The 14,295-nt window shown below is 36.8% G+C and overlaps 1 protein-coding gene across 16 annotated transcripts in view; it reads right to left on the reverse strand.

Moving 5' to 3' along the window:
* prom1a (prominin 1a) overlaps positions 1-14,295 on the reverse strand; it is a 92,074-nt gene that overhangs the window by 62,154 nt on the left and 15,625 nt on the right. For all 16 annotated transcript variants that reach the window (XM_015343930.2, XM_069194231.1, XM_015343934.2 and 13 more), the window contains exon 2: positions 12,832-13,541. In XM_015343930.2, the coding sequence (XP_015199416.1) occupies positions 12,832-13,054 (223 nt within the window). In that variant the 5' untranslated portion in view covers positions 13,055-13,541. The remainder of the gene's footprint in view (positions 1-12,831; positions 13,542-14,295) is intronic.

Genomic DNA, 14,295 nt, shown 5'->3' on the forward strand with positions numbered 1-14,295 from the left:
ACCAAACTGTTCTCCAACATTTCTGAATGTACTATATTGGCAGAAATGAACGCTATATAACCCAGCAGAGCCCTTCACAGAATGTTATTTCTGTGGTGCTGTGCAGATCTATATCTGGCTTTCAATTATTTAATGCTAGGCACGTGTTCAATGCACCTGCCAATGATCTTATGTTTTTATTCTGTAAAACCAACCATTTGCTAAGAATTTATTTTATTTTCATATTCAAAACCCCCCTTCTCTCAGTTTCTCAATGTGGATATTCTGCTGAGAATTGTTTCTATCACAATGCATGCACCCTAACCTAAGAGGGAGCCTCAACTATACTCTATTACAGAATGGATTGAAACGCAATTTAAAATCATTTACATTTCCAACATACAAATACATTTCTTTTAACTGTGGCTCAATGAGTGGCTTTTGAATCTTATGGCAAACAACTGAATCAGGGTTTCATCAGAGGTACTATTAGAATATTTGCTTCTAATCTCAAATGCTGTTCGCACAAAATTAAAGAACTGGAATCTAAATGAGCACTCCCGGAGAAATTCCAATTATTTCAGAATTCTGCTCCTTATAAGACATAAGGACATGCCACATGGTAGTGACAAATGTAAATAGTCACCCAAAAGCCTTCAGCCCCATATTTCCAAGACCGAATCAGATATTCCAGTCTTAATTTCTCCAATTTGAGTTACAAGAGCACTGCACACCACCAACAAAGGCAAGTGCCCTGGGATTGAAGGCATACTCCAAAGCTTTTTCTTTGGTTTCAGGATCAAATATTACCATTGTTTCATCATTATTAATAAACGACAGGGAGCCTCCTCTATGTGCAAGCCACTGCACCCTGTTCCTAATAAGTTTGTACCCTAATCTATATACCAAAGTATTTTTACGTAGAGTTGAGACTTACGCGACTAAACCGATCCATCACGATCAAATGGGATTTAGTAGAACCACTATGACAGTTAAGACTCACTGCCCTTCATATTATTCATGCCACCATTGACACCAACATTTAGTCTGCAATCCTTTTGTCCTATACCTGTGTTCAGCTCATTTTTGTCAAAATTCTCTCTGCAAGGTCAACTAGGATATGACCTTTACATAATTCCTGTAGTCAGTTTTGAAATTATTAATCAGACTGCCACACAGTTTTCACCTCTTTAAAAAAATGTATTCACTCAGTATCCTCTAATGAATGTTTCAGTTCAATCAATATTTTTAAAAGTTGTTCTGCCTCATACTGAAAAGTTTTGGAAGCACAAATTGGGTTTCCTTCAGAGGATTTGGGGTGCTAAAATTCTACAATTCTCAATTTTTCTTGAGGTGTAAAAGTCCCAGTTGTGAACTACAAGGAAAAACGGTTACTTAACCATTTTTCTTTAAAAGTGAAGTGAATGAATAAAGTCGTTAGTGTTTTTCTTTCCTGTAGCAAGTTTCAGTAAAATGGAAGGATGTGAGTTCCATTCAAACTGTGGCTTTACAAATATGGAATTTACAGATTACAGAGTTCCACTAGAGAGAGTGAGCATTTCAGAAAACATCTTTAACTGCAGTTATTTTTAAAAAGGGGAAAACATTATCAAGGGAGAGAGTCTCTCGTTCTGCTTGTTTACTTCTACCGGTGGGTCCAGTTGAACAGCAGGAGGCTGCGTTTGCAAAGCTGAAGATTTGCTGTGCACATCAAGCTAGCAAATGAATCCCAGATTAACATCAGCTTAGTGGGGCTAACACCTGGTTACCACAGCGACAATGACACACAGAAACGGCTAGAAATATGATACTCCTACCCATCCGTAAAAAACTCTTATCCATCCTTCTCCCTACATCGGATACAATAGGGAAAACTAAAAAATACTTCATTTGGAAATGATAGTGGACACACATCCTGCTGCAAAAGGAAACTTTTTTTTTACCTGTCCCCCACAAATGGTCTTTTCACTTTCTAACACCTTTGAGGTTAATACAATTCAATGACATGTCTGTGTCCAGACTTTGAGTGCAAAGGCCCCTATGCTAAAGTGACACCTCCATCATATCGAAGCAGATCTAAACTTCATCAGTAATTACACTGTCTAGTCCAAGAGAGCACAGCCACAGCTTGGTGCAAATTCACAATAACGATGCCAAATGTGCTAGTATGCAATTGCTTCCCAAAATCCCATCCATTGGCACCTTTATATGCGGGCAGATGCTTGTTCAGATTTGCAAGACTGACCTATATATCAAGCACATTACTGAGACAAATAAAACTCGGTCCTGTGGCCTCAAGAGTTGTAAGATATAGGATATGCATTACTGCACTATTTATTACCGCATAACACACCATTTAGATGGCCTTAAAATAAAAAACTAAAGTTATTTCTTTAATGCACAAGTGGTCTGTGCACAGTGGTTATACAAATGAATAATGCCTCAGTTATTAAAATTACTTAACAACTACAGAGCTTGAGCATCAAAATATTTTAGCCTATTTTGTATATCAACATGGCGTTTAAATTTAGTCGTACGTCACAAGATTCACCAGTTACAACAGCCTAGCTTCATATGTTTCATTCTAAACAAACGTTACACTTTAATAATAGACAGCTAAGACAGTGGTGCGGAACAGAGGTTAGGGCTCTTGGCTGGTATTAAGATTGTGGGTTTAAATCCCAGCAGTGCTCTCTTGCTGTGACCTTGAGAATGGTACTTCATTCAAATCGCTTCAGTTGAAATACCTAGCTATAATCAGAGCATGATAAAGTTGTTCAGGATAAAAGCGTAAGCCACATAAATTAGTAATAAGCATATTTATTATTAACAAAAAGCATTGTCTTCTGTGAAAAAATGGCTGTTAACTTTGTTTTCCTACAGTAGGATAAGACATTAGAGAGAATGGGAGGAGTGGTCACACATGATAAATCTCAAGGTGGCAGATGTGTAGCTGTCAGCATTTCGCTCTGTGTTCCAGCTGCATGCATTTGCACTTGTATTTAAAATCCTGGAAATGCTTCAAAAGCCATTTAGAATGCACTTTAAGATGTTGTTCATTAACAAAAGCTGTATCCACCCTATTCTTCATGAACAGTTGGAAAAATGGCAATTCCTATTAATCAAGATTAACACCTGATTAACACATGAAATAATGCGCATTCAGATTATTCAAATTTTCTTGTTCAACAGCAGTTGATTTCAGAAAACATCTTAGATTAGGTCAATAATTTAAAATGAGCAAGTAATGGCATGCACGTTCTTTATATTCTCTGGCACAACTCTGGTGAAAGAATAATAAAACCAGAGACAAACATGGACAGGACCGTTGAACATTAAAACTACAGAACACACACCCGTTACACTCTAACACGGACTGTATATACATATATCTAGGTCTATGTTCTACAGACCCAGAAAGCCAGAATGCTAGCCCTGTAATCCGTAACACCAATAAACACCTAAACAGCCCAAAAAGAGCACAAAACTCTGAGTCCTAAATAAAAGAATATGACTTGGTACTAGATCAGTCTCTATTCTAAAAATGGAGTGCCAAAATTAGGAGAACATTTTAGTCAGAGAACTCTACTATAAAGGAAATAGGACAGTAAACTCCCTAGTATAAGGGTTCAAATGACTGAGCCAGAAGCTTGTCTCAAAGGCTGATCAGAACAAGGGCCTCTCTCAGGGTAGAAGCTTTGAGGAAGAGGAGGGTGATGCTGTTTCTTCTTCTCTCTGCATTTCCTTATCTGCTTCCCTGTCCTCCTTCTCTTTCCGTCTTTTGAGGCTGTGTTCCAAGACTGATGAACACTCCAAAGATAGTTGTTAGTCCAAAGTTAATTGACCTGAGTAATTCACCAGAATACCCCTTTGATCATATGTTACCTGCCTCTAAGCAATGTTGGATCATTAAGTAATCTGTTTCCCTGCTCTGAAATACACTAAATATTAGCCCTAATTACTGGGTTTGTACACAGTCTCTCACACTCCCTTTATTTTAACTTGACATACGTCTTGATCCAAATTATTGAGAAATTACAGTATATTAGAATTTGTGCAGACCAGTCAATTATCTAAAATCTTGTGGTTTTTGAGTCTTTAAATTTTAGAAATGCATTTAATATAGGAAATATATGTTCAATGTGTATTTAGTTCTTGTAGTGAATGTATCGCTGTTGAATTTGCCAATTCAAATACATTAGAGTCACCGGTATTTGTACATTTAAATGCATTGGATCTCAGTCCTTTATCTTAACCTTAACTGTAAAAAAACTAGTACTAAAATGTGTATAGAAAAAGTAATTATAACCTCTGCAAGTCACTTTGGTTAGAAGGGTTAGCCCAGTTAATTTGTTCTTTGGCACAGCTTTGATGAAATGAGTAATAAGTCAGGCACACTTGGTCAAACAAAGCAGTTATGTACATCAAATGTAAACTTATACAAAACAAACCAAAAATTATTCATATATTGATAAGTCTACCTCCCTGTTAGCAGTTTTTCAACCACACTATGCAGACTCCAATGTGAAAGCAGAAGCTGATTTTCTGAAATAGACTGGAGTGGTTTAGATCATCCCCCAGGAGGCTGACAAATCCCCTAGTGGGACTATCACTTCAGCTTCAATTTCCTGGAGACTTCTGTTCTTAGTGTGCCCAAATTTAAAACAGATCCCACATGGTATAGCAATCTACTTTGAAGATCTAACCTACACCACAACTCATCTGACATGGTAAATGTTTTATAAGATTCCTCAGTCCCCTAACATATGTGAATATAGAGAGGAAATCTTTCAGGTGTGTTAAGGGGGAATGGTAGTTAAAATAGGGGTTTACAAAAATGGTGAATATGTGAAAACAACCTAGGTTAATCAATATATCAATTACTTAATCATACCCAACTTGTAAATCATTTTGCCAAGAATATACCTGAGTGTTTGGTATAATTAGAGGCACACAAGTCATTTGTTCTCTGGTACAGCTCAGATGAAAAGAGCAATAATTTAGGCTCACTTGGTTAAACAACTTACAAGTTACACTGTTTACAAATTCACCTTCAAGGCATCCAAGAGCCCTAAGTCGTCCTGACCACCCAGAAAAACCCAGACTGCCACCAAGCATTCAACCTCTTATAGAACACCTACAAAGGCCAAATTAAGAGACAAAGCTGCCTTCATCTAAACCAAACAGAATACGACCTATGGTTAGATCTTTATGTAAACCTAGATGGTACAAAATGAACAGGAACCTATCTTCCTATTGGAAAAATTTACAAACTAATCAGAAGAGGCCATTTTTTTAACAGAGGCTATACAAGAAATCAAAGTTCCTAAAAAATAACATAATGGTATTTATGTTGTTAATAGTAATTAATATACTATTTATTATTTATTTATTAATCAATATATTAATTATTAATATATTAATAATTAATAGTAAGGTCTCTTAATGAGGTTCAAATACTTAAATCTGGTCTTTCTGGATGATCAGGAACAAGAAGCTCTCACTTGTCCCTTATCTTCCCTATCGCTTCCTCCTCTCTTTCCCTCCTTCTCTGCCTGTTTTATGCTATCTTCCTAGACTGCTGGTGACAGTCTTAATGATTTATCCATAAGTTAATTAACCAAGGTAAACTCCAGATTGCTTTGATCACTGAATCTCGCACCCCTGCTTCTCAGCAAACATCTCTGTGCTTTGAAACAAGCCAGGTGTTATCTATTGTATCTAGATTCTTAAATGCACGTCCATAGTCACTTTTAATAGTTGTAACAATATGGAGCATGTTCTGAGGCTTCTCGAAAACCTGCCTAATTAGGCTTTGCTGGATGCAACTGGAAAGATAATTTTGAGAAGCTGATTTTCACACAGTCATCTGGAGGCACTACATCGTTTTTTTTAAGTTTCAGTTGACATTTAACAACACATTTCTGACCCATCAATAAGCTCCAATTTGTCCAAGTATTTATAACCAAAACACTGCAGCATTATTTAAGAGGTATTTAATGTTAGGAAGTAAGTTGTGTGGCAATTAAAACTACAAATCAGTACAGGTTAAATTTAAGGAAGGAGTCCGGTTTTAAACCACCAATGGTAATGCAATCATGTATTACTAGCAGATGAGTTCCTAATGATTACCATTGTTTTTAGATCCCTGCTGACTGGGTAATAAAGGTCATGGTTACATAACATGAATTCCATCAGGATCCTAGCCTCTTTCCCAGGGTTTGGTCCACAGAAATTTCTCCAGAGAAATCAAATCCATAACTTTAGGAAGGAATGAGTTCTTCTAAAAATAGGTATTTTATTTTAAGAGTAGTTCTGCTTCCTTCTTCAAAACCACCTCTCATGCATGTTCCCCCCAAACAGAAATCTGGCAAATAAAATGAAGATTTTACTCTCTGGACTTTCAGGGCAGAAATTTGCCTTCCGAGGTCAGCAATTCCTCAATGAAAGTTGCATCATTCCTGACTCGCTCTTCACTTTAATCATTTCTATATTTTATCAATGTTAAGGGCAAAATGAAAGAGATCCACACCTTGCAGGCAGACATTTTCTCTTCTGAAAATGTCTTTAGAAGACTTCAGCACACCTAAATGAGAAATATACCTAAATAATAATTCATCTTTGCATCCCACAGATAATAGCCTTCATAATAGAGAACCCCCACGAGATTTATTCACATTATTTTGTGAATAAATTATTTTGGAATGAACTCTCTAAAGCATGTATTGGACTGCCACTGCGATAAGCGATTTAAGGCAGTTTCTTAAAGTGGTCCTGATGTTCTCGGATGAACTGGCTCCTCTGCATGACCCAATCCAAGCAATGTCTTGCTCAGACTTTAAACCTTGATGTATCACCGATGCAAGAAAACAGAGCTGAAGGATATGCCTTCAGAATGAGAACAGCTCACAGAAACACTTTTCCTCAGAAGTAAAATCTGAAACATTTCTTCAGTTGTTTTTGTTTTTTTGCCAATGCCTTTTGCCAATTGCTTTTCTCCAATAACACACACGGTTTCAGATTCAGTTCAGTTTATTGTCATATGCACAAGTGCAATTAAATGCTTATTTGCATGTATGCTCCAGTACAAAGATGTTATGTTTGTTAAAACAAACATGGAACAGCAGTAGCAACCACGAGTTAAATAACATACAACTTAAAAACAAATCAGTGTGAGCCTGTGGTAGGGGTAGAGTTCAGTAATCTGACAACTTGTGGGTTAAAGCCCACAAAAGAGGACCATCAGAATTGTTCTGATAAGCATAAGAACAATTGCATTTGCTTGCTTTGCCCAATTTGGATGATTAAAATTGGTAAAATCCAGTGCTTGAACTGTTCCGGTTTTGTATTTGATCGTTCAATATTTTAAAATGTTGCTGACCCGATTCTGTTTCTCAAAGAAAGAAGAATACTACAAAACAAGGTTACTTTGTTTCACCTTCAAATCTGTACTACAGATTGATTTTTAAACTGTCAAAAAACAGTTGGCAAAATATATTAATACAGTAGCACACCCTTAAATTACTCCAACTAAAATTTACACCATTCCCAAGTATGTTACTGAAAATAAAAACTCTGAACTCGGAAAAACCTAGCCTCCTTCACAGAGAGAGAACAACTTAACTATGGATGAGATTTTTCTTAAAAATGCGGTGATAGAGGATTGAAAAATGTTTGTGCTTTATAAGCTGCACATCACAGCAAGCCAATCAACTCTTATTTTAATTCCTTCTGTAGAAGTACAGTCTCCTGTTTGATCTACTGCATTGTGCCTCATTAACAAACCTAGAACTGTAGGCAGAGTTACTCTTGGTGTGACGGAAAGGGTTGCAGATTTTTACAAATATGGCGTTGCCAATTTTTTTTATAGAAGTGCCAAATTTGAAATCGACAATATAGTAATATTATGCATTCATTTAAAATCTGCTCTGTAAGAGAGATCTAAGATCTTTCCACGCACATCGTGTTCGACAATGTCCAGAGCTAATCGAGCAGTAACTGGAAGATGTAGCTCGCACTAACAATACTGTGAGATAACAGGCACCAGGGAACTCTCAGCTGCAAAAGTCAGTAACCGATATAGCTCAGGTATCAATCAATGACTCAGTCTGGGCTACCGGGCTCAGTCTGAACTCCTTCCAAGAGCCTGTGCTGGATGAGTCACGTGGATGCCCGAAACATTTACAAAACAATGCATATCAGGCACACAATATTGAACTCACTTTTAATTAAACCTTCAGCCTGTTCACTTATCTGTGGGTTGCTCGAGTGCAGACTCTTGTCTGTGGCCTGTTGCTTGCTGAGGCTTTTAACTTCATCTCTGTGGGAAAACTACAATAATTTGTCATCTTGAACTGGCAAGCAGGTCACAGATTCGATGAATCCAAGATCTTTGTACATGAAAGATTAGCTATTTTTGGAAACACAGTCTTTCAATTAAGTAGGTGATTTATTTATTTATTCATAGAAGCACACAAAGGTGCTTTTGGCAAACTGGACAGTTTCTTTCTGTCTAGAGGACAATAATTTCAACATGCCAGAGCTCTGAATAGATGCATGAAAATTCATTTAGTGAGCAAGCGAATGAATATTTGAAAAGCACAGCAGATATATAACTAAAGTACTCAGAACACTTGAGAATACAGAACATCAAAGCCTCCTCACAATGGCAATATGTTCACGTTTTCAGAAAAATGCCACTCTGTTTTGTAACAGGTGTACTGTCATTTTACTGAACAGATATGACATATGGAAATTCATCATGCTGATCTGATGTTGGCTTTGGATCAGATAGAAGATTCAGTGTCTTAGTTCCCTCAGCCATTAATCATCCCTCTAATAATCAATAGAGCTCAGGTCTGGTCCTGTGCAACACAAATGCCTGATTCATCAGTTAAAAGACCTTGGCTCCACTGCTGTCTAGTCTGCCTGAGATCTTGCTCCAGCATCATGCTGATGGAAGGAAGATATTTTACTCATGACATAACTGTTCCTTTCTGGCTTTTGTTTTTATCAACACATTTCATTGAGAGGATGGTTAAACCACCTCTTTACCTGTACCTGATCAACTCATACTATAAGGTAATTTAGTACTTCTGCAACTTTCAAAAGCACTGGTGCATCAGGGTTAATCTGTATTTTTCTAAAAAAAAAATGTGCATAAAGTGTGCAATTAGTTGGGGCTTTTTTAGGTTCAGCATAAGATGGCTTAACCTACAGCTCTTAAAAGCAAAAAAAGTCATCCTGTATTCTTGTGAAATTTAGCGATCACTTTTTATATCGGGCATACAGTAGAACAGTTTTGCTCCACAGTATTTCACCCACATTGTTTGGATCCACAGTCTTCAGTAGTGATACAGTACATGTCAAAATTAAGCATTCCAGTATGAGTACATTGTGTTTTACACTTTTACATTTGTCTTTGATCAGGATACCCAGGATTTGTCAGGGGTCAAATAAAGAAGTACTATCTAACCATTGATGGAGAAACTCATTCTAATTTCTACCTTTAGCAATAACTAATCCTAAATGACATATTACTGGCAATGACACAATGTTTAAAAGGATTCATTTATTTGTCTGTCTAGTTAGCCATAATATGTGCACTAGCCTACATTATTGCATCTAATTCTGTAAGAATCACACATTGTCAAAGACAATGCTGTAAATCCATCAGTTATCAGCTGTTACCAACATTAAAATCCCTAACATACTGTAACTGGCAGGCTGTGCTCATGAAACACGGGCACTTAACTGAAGTTTTGTGAAAAGTTGAGTCAAACACCATTTGAGTGCCTCTGTAATGCTTATTATTTATTATTTAATTTTGGTGATGAAATGCTGTACTCACCTAAGGAAGGATCTACTGTTAATTTTTACTCTTTCCAGTTTCCCCACATGGGATTAACCCATTTTTGTGCCTTCGCTATAAGAATTCGGAATAATATTTTCCCCGAACAACACTGTAAGATTTTATAGAATGTTACAAGGTGCACTTTAAAATGGATATGAAGGCACTCAAAACACAAACTCATCTCCCCAAACCCTGATAGCAGTTTTCAATCATGAAAAAATATAAATACAGTAGCTTTTTATATAGTCTATATACAGTAGCTTTAAAAATGAAAATAAGTTACAAATGGCAATTTGGAAATACCATCACCATCATAAAAATCACCAATATACTGTATTTATTACAACTTCACACCTGGTTCTAGCAGGATTTATAGTTGAATATGGATATTTCAACCGTTTCTCTTTAAGAAGGAACGTCGCCGCCTGGTCACTAATGGAGATGACCAAGATTTCCTCTAATACATTCACACACAGCGAAACATACCATTCTGTGAAAATAGTGAGAAATAGTCAGTGAAAGACTGGAAAACTGCTAGATTCCAGAATCTCCTCCAGCTTATGATGCTGCACAGTACACCAGATGTAAACTAATTTGAGGATTAAACACACAAGTAAAGAGATCGCACTCAGCAAATACTAGGAGAAGATTGGAACAAAAAAATAAACGAGTTTGACTGTATGTGACTCTACCAAAACCTCCAAGTTAAAATACAGTAGGTCCCAATTCACAAGAATTTATTGGACAGAGATCTCACATAGCCTTAATGACTTAAATTATAGTACTGTATTTAACATCTGCATACTGAAGATATCCCTACTCCATAAAGATTAAATGGATAGAAAAATAAAACTGTATATGTACAGCAGCTCATAATTAACGAAATATTTTTCTTTCAGTATATCTGATGTACATGAGGAGTAGATCTCTAAAACAAAATGCCAATTAGACATACGTGATGCTTCGATTTAATCTTCCATAGTTCTCTGAACATCTTTTAACTGTTAATGAATTTCTCTACAGGTCTTTTTAGGCATTTTGCATTTTGTGTGAATTAAGTTTTTTTAAGTCCTATTTTCACATCTTTAAAATAATGTCCAATCTTATTTCTTTGTGCACTGTTTCAAACTAATGAGAGACAAAGTCTTTGAGACAAAGTAAATCATTTTACAGACTAAAGAAAAAGATTATAATCACTCATTCTATAAGGAGGCAGAGGTGATATGTATGTGTTAAATCAGTGATGAATATTGATGCTTCAGCCCCCTTGTTCCCATATCACTGAGGCTACACAAAACTCAGTAACTGTTTCAGGAGAACTCAAAACCATTAAAGTCTTATACTCTTTCATGCTGGATCACCTGTTTCTGAACATCCTATAAACCAGAAAGTTTTCAATGAATTAACCAGGCAAAGGGCTACATTAAAGGAACTAGTCCTTAATGGCTGATTTTCTGTTGAAAATGATGTCTAAATGACTTAATATGTAAGTAGCTTGTTAAATGATCAGAGAGCATTCAAAGACTTCAGCGTGAGATTGAACTGGTAACCCGCTGGATCAGGGCTCTCCAGAAGGAGGGTTAGAAAAGTCTTCTCTAATGCCTTGTGGGTTATCTGGCAGACGAGGAAGTCTTTCAAATTGATCATGTCTCTTCTAATAGAGGGATACCAGATGGATTATTTTAAGCTACGTTTTTTTCTTTCTGCATGCTGTTTGTTGTCCCATTTAATCAGAGCTACTGCAGAAGCAACCGAGGCCTCGGGAGTACAAAAATCCAGTGCTGAAAAACAATGTACAGTATGAGGTGGGAGTGAATCAGTGTAAATTCTAAAACACTAAATCAGACTCTCAGTACAGAGAAACAGTGGATTTGCTTTAAACCATCAAACACGTGTTGGATCACAAAATATCTAATGCATGATCAATTATTAATAATTTTTCATTCCATCTTTGATTTAAGGCAACAGGCAAAGACAAAAAAAACATCTTACATAGAACAATGATCTATTTCTTGGTCTGTATTAATCAAAAGGAAAAGAAGCAGTTGACTTAAGTCTCATCCCTGCATGTTAATTCCTAAACATATTTTACAGCTGTTACTATATTCTATAGACAAACATTGTTTTCCACAGCAATGTGCAGCTCTGACCGGAAAACAGAAACACTGCAACATATGGCACTTGAGATTACAGGATTACCCAATTAAGCAGGTGACTCAGAAAGCCACACCTAATCTCAAGATTTTCTAATTGATTATGAGCCCCAAAATGGCACAGACTTAAAGCCAATCTTATTGTACGTCTCTCACCTCCCACACGACCTTAAATTCCCCTCCCTTGTTTAAAAACAACAAACCCAAAACGTACACATGCAAAAAATAACTTTGTTAGTAGTTTCCTGAATCCAACTTCTGCATTCCGTCACTGAATCCAACAACCACAGAATGAATAGCAGTCATAACAGAAAAAGTGTTTAGTTAGCATTTAAATACGCTTTCTTAATTCCCGCCATCTGCCAGGCATAATAATGAAGTGGTTTCAAACATTTTTCCACACAAGCCAAACACTATACACGTTACAAGCAGAATAATAGATTATGAGCTAATTGCCTTCTTTTGTCAATATTTTAGATTGATTTCAACTGTACCATTTTCTTTTTAAAACTTGGATCCGTTTGGCAATACGGATGCAGTTTTATAATAGGATTTTAAAATTAACATTGGCTCTTACCTAATAATGCGCAAGATGGGTAATGCTGAAATCAATAGAGAAATTAAAAGCTTCTCTATTCGTACCACAACCACAGCCTGAATATTTGAATATTTATCGTTTTCTGTGAATTCTAATTAAGCACACTCCCTTATTCTTTCTGGCCAGCACAAAGGCAGAAATTAGCTCTGCTTCTGTAACTCACGAGTCCACTTACCTGCAGATATTTAGCAAAAATGTACAGATCACAGCAGAAATAAGACTAATGAATGAAAATGAACAAATCTTACCTTGAGGGAATGGATTGGGCTGCACCACATATAGAAAGGCATGCACCATATGATAAAGAATTCCTATAGCTCCAGGTTCATAATATGCATGGGTATCGTAAACTCCAGAGGGAACAAACCCAAAATCCAAAGTTCCCGGTTGCGATATTTGCTTGGAACCTTGGGATTCAGACACAGTATAGCCCCAGAACATGAGAAGCAGCAGACCCGCTTTTCCAATCATGACTGTCTGTATGCAGGCAAAAAAGAAGAGAAAGGGGGAAAAAAAATGAAAAGAGTATTTTTCAGGCTGAAAAAAAAAACCTTGCTGATCTGTATGTTTTTTTTCCTCAGAAAACAGCTCTGAAGAACAGACAGGGCTGCATGTAAACTTTAAGTCCTTGACTCCTGGGATGAATTCATTGTAAACATCTCTCCCAGGTTAGGTGCTTGTAGGCTTGAGATACAGATGCTATTCCTCTTCAGCTCTTGGCTTGACGGTCCCAGAGTGCCTATCTGTGAGTGCTGAGAGGATGTGTGCTGGCGAGTGTGTGTGCGCGCATGTGTGTGTGTGTGCTCGCGCTCTCTTCAGCTCTAGATGACAAGCGAACTGCTGTAGTAGCTGGGAACAGAACAGAGCCAATGCACCATCTTCAGCAGCGACAGGAAGCAGCTGCTCCAGTGAGAAGTACTCCTCCTGCTGGAAAGATCGGAGATAGGAAGCAGGAAGCCTGAAACACACCAAGGCAAAGAACTTATTAGGCTTTAAATAGCACTTCAAGTGTCCGTGTGTGCTAGGAGAATGTTAGCTTATACAAAAGAAATGACAAATTATGTACTTCTTAAATGCAGTTTAAGAAGAGTGCACACACTTTCTGTGCTTTAAGAAATTAACTTCGAAAGTACATTGGATATTTAAGTAGCAAGTAGCTTCAGATTTATGTTTCATTTCAATCGCGCAAAACAATATAAAATACTATATAATGTGTAACATTTCAATAGCTGGACAGGATAGCTAGAATTTCTACAGCTCCCCTCAGTCTAGTTAAATCCATGGCATCACTACCATGCAGTAATTATTGCTCTAGTAATGTTATTTTACAGGGGCATTAAACTTTTAAACTATTTCACTTCTATGTCAAACATAAGAATAAATAAAAATCAGTGTGGTGTCCCCCCTGACTGTACTCTGCTGTTTTTCATTTTACAGACAGAACTTTTAAAAGTCCTACTTTTTGCAAATGTCTGTTAAATCCAAAGTCCACTTAAACCAGGGTTTACTGTACTTTGGATGCTACACCATGTAAAATAGACACAATTGTAAGTAAACAAAAAGGCCATTTTTAGCGACTAAGAACTTCACCGTGGCACGGACCTGAATCTAAGTTATAAAACAGAAGCTTAACCCTTATGCAAATGTGAAAAGTTCTCTTGGCACAAAGAGATCCTTAACACCGGTACTTTGAAATGTAAAAGTAAAAAGTT

Source organism: Lepisosteus oculatus, chromosome 1, assembly GCF_040954835.1.
Source record: "Lepisosteus oculatus isolate fLepOcu1 chromosome 1, fLepOcu1.hap2, whole genome shotgun sequence".
Taxonomy (NCBI): Eukaryota; Metazoa; Chordata; class Actinopteri; order Semionotiformes; family Lepisosteidae; genus Lepisosteus; species Lepisosteus oculatus.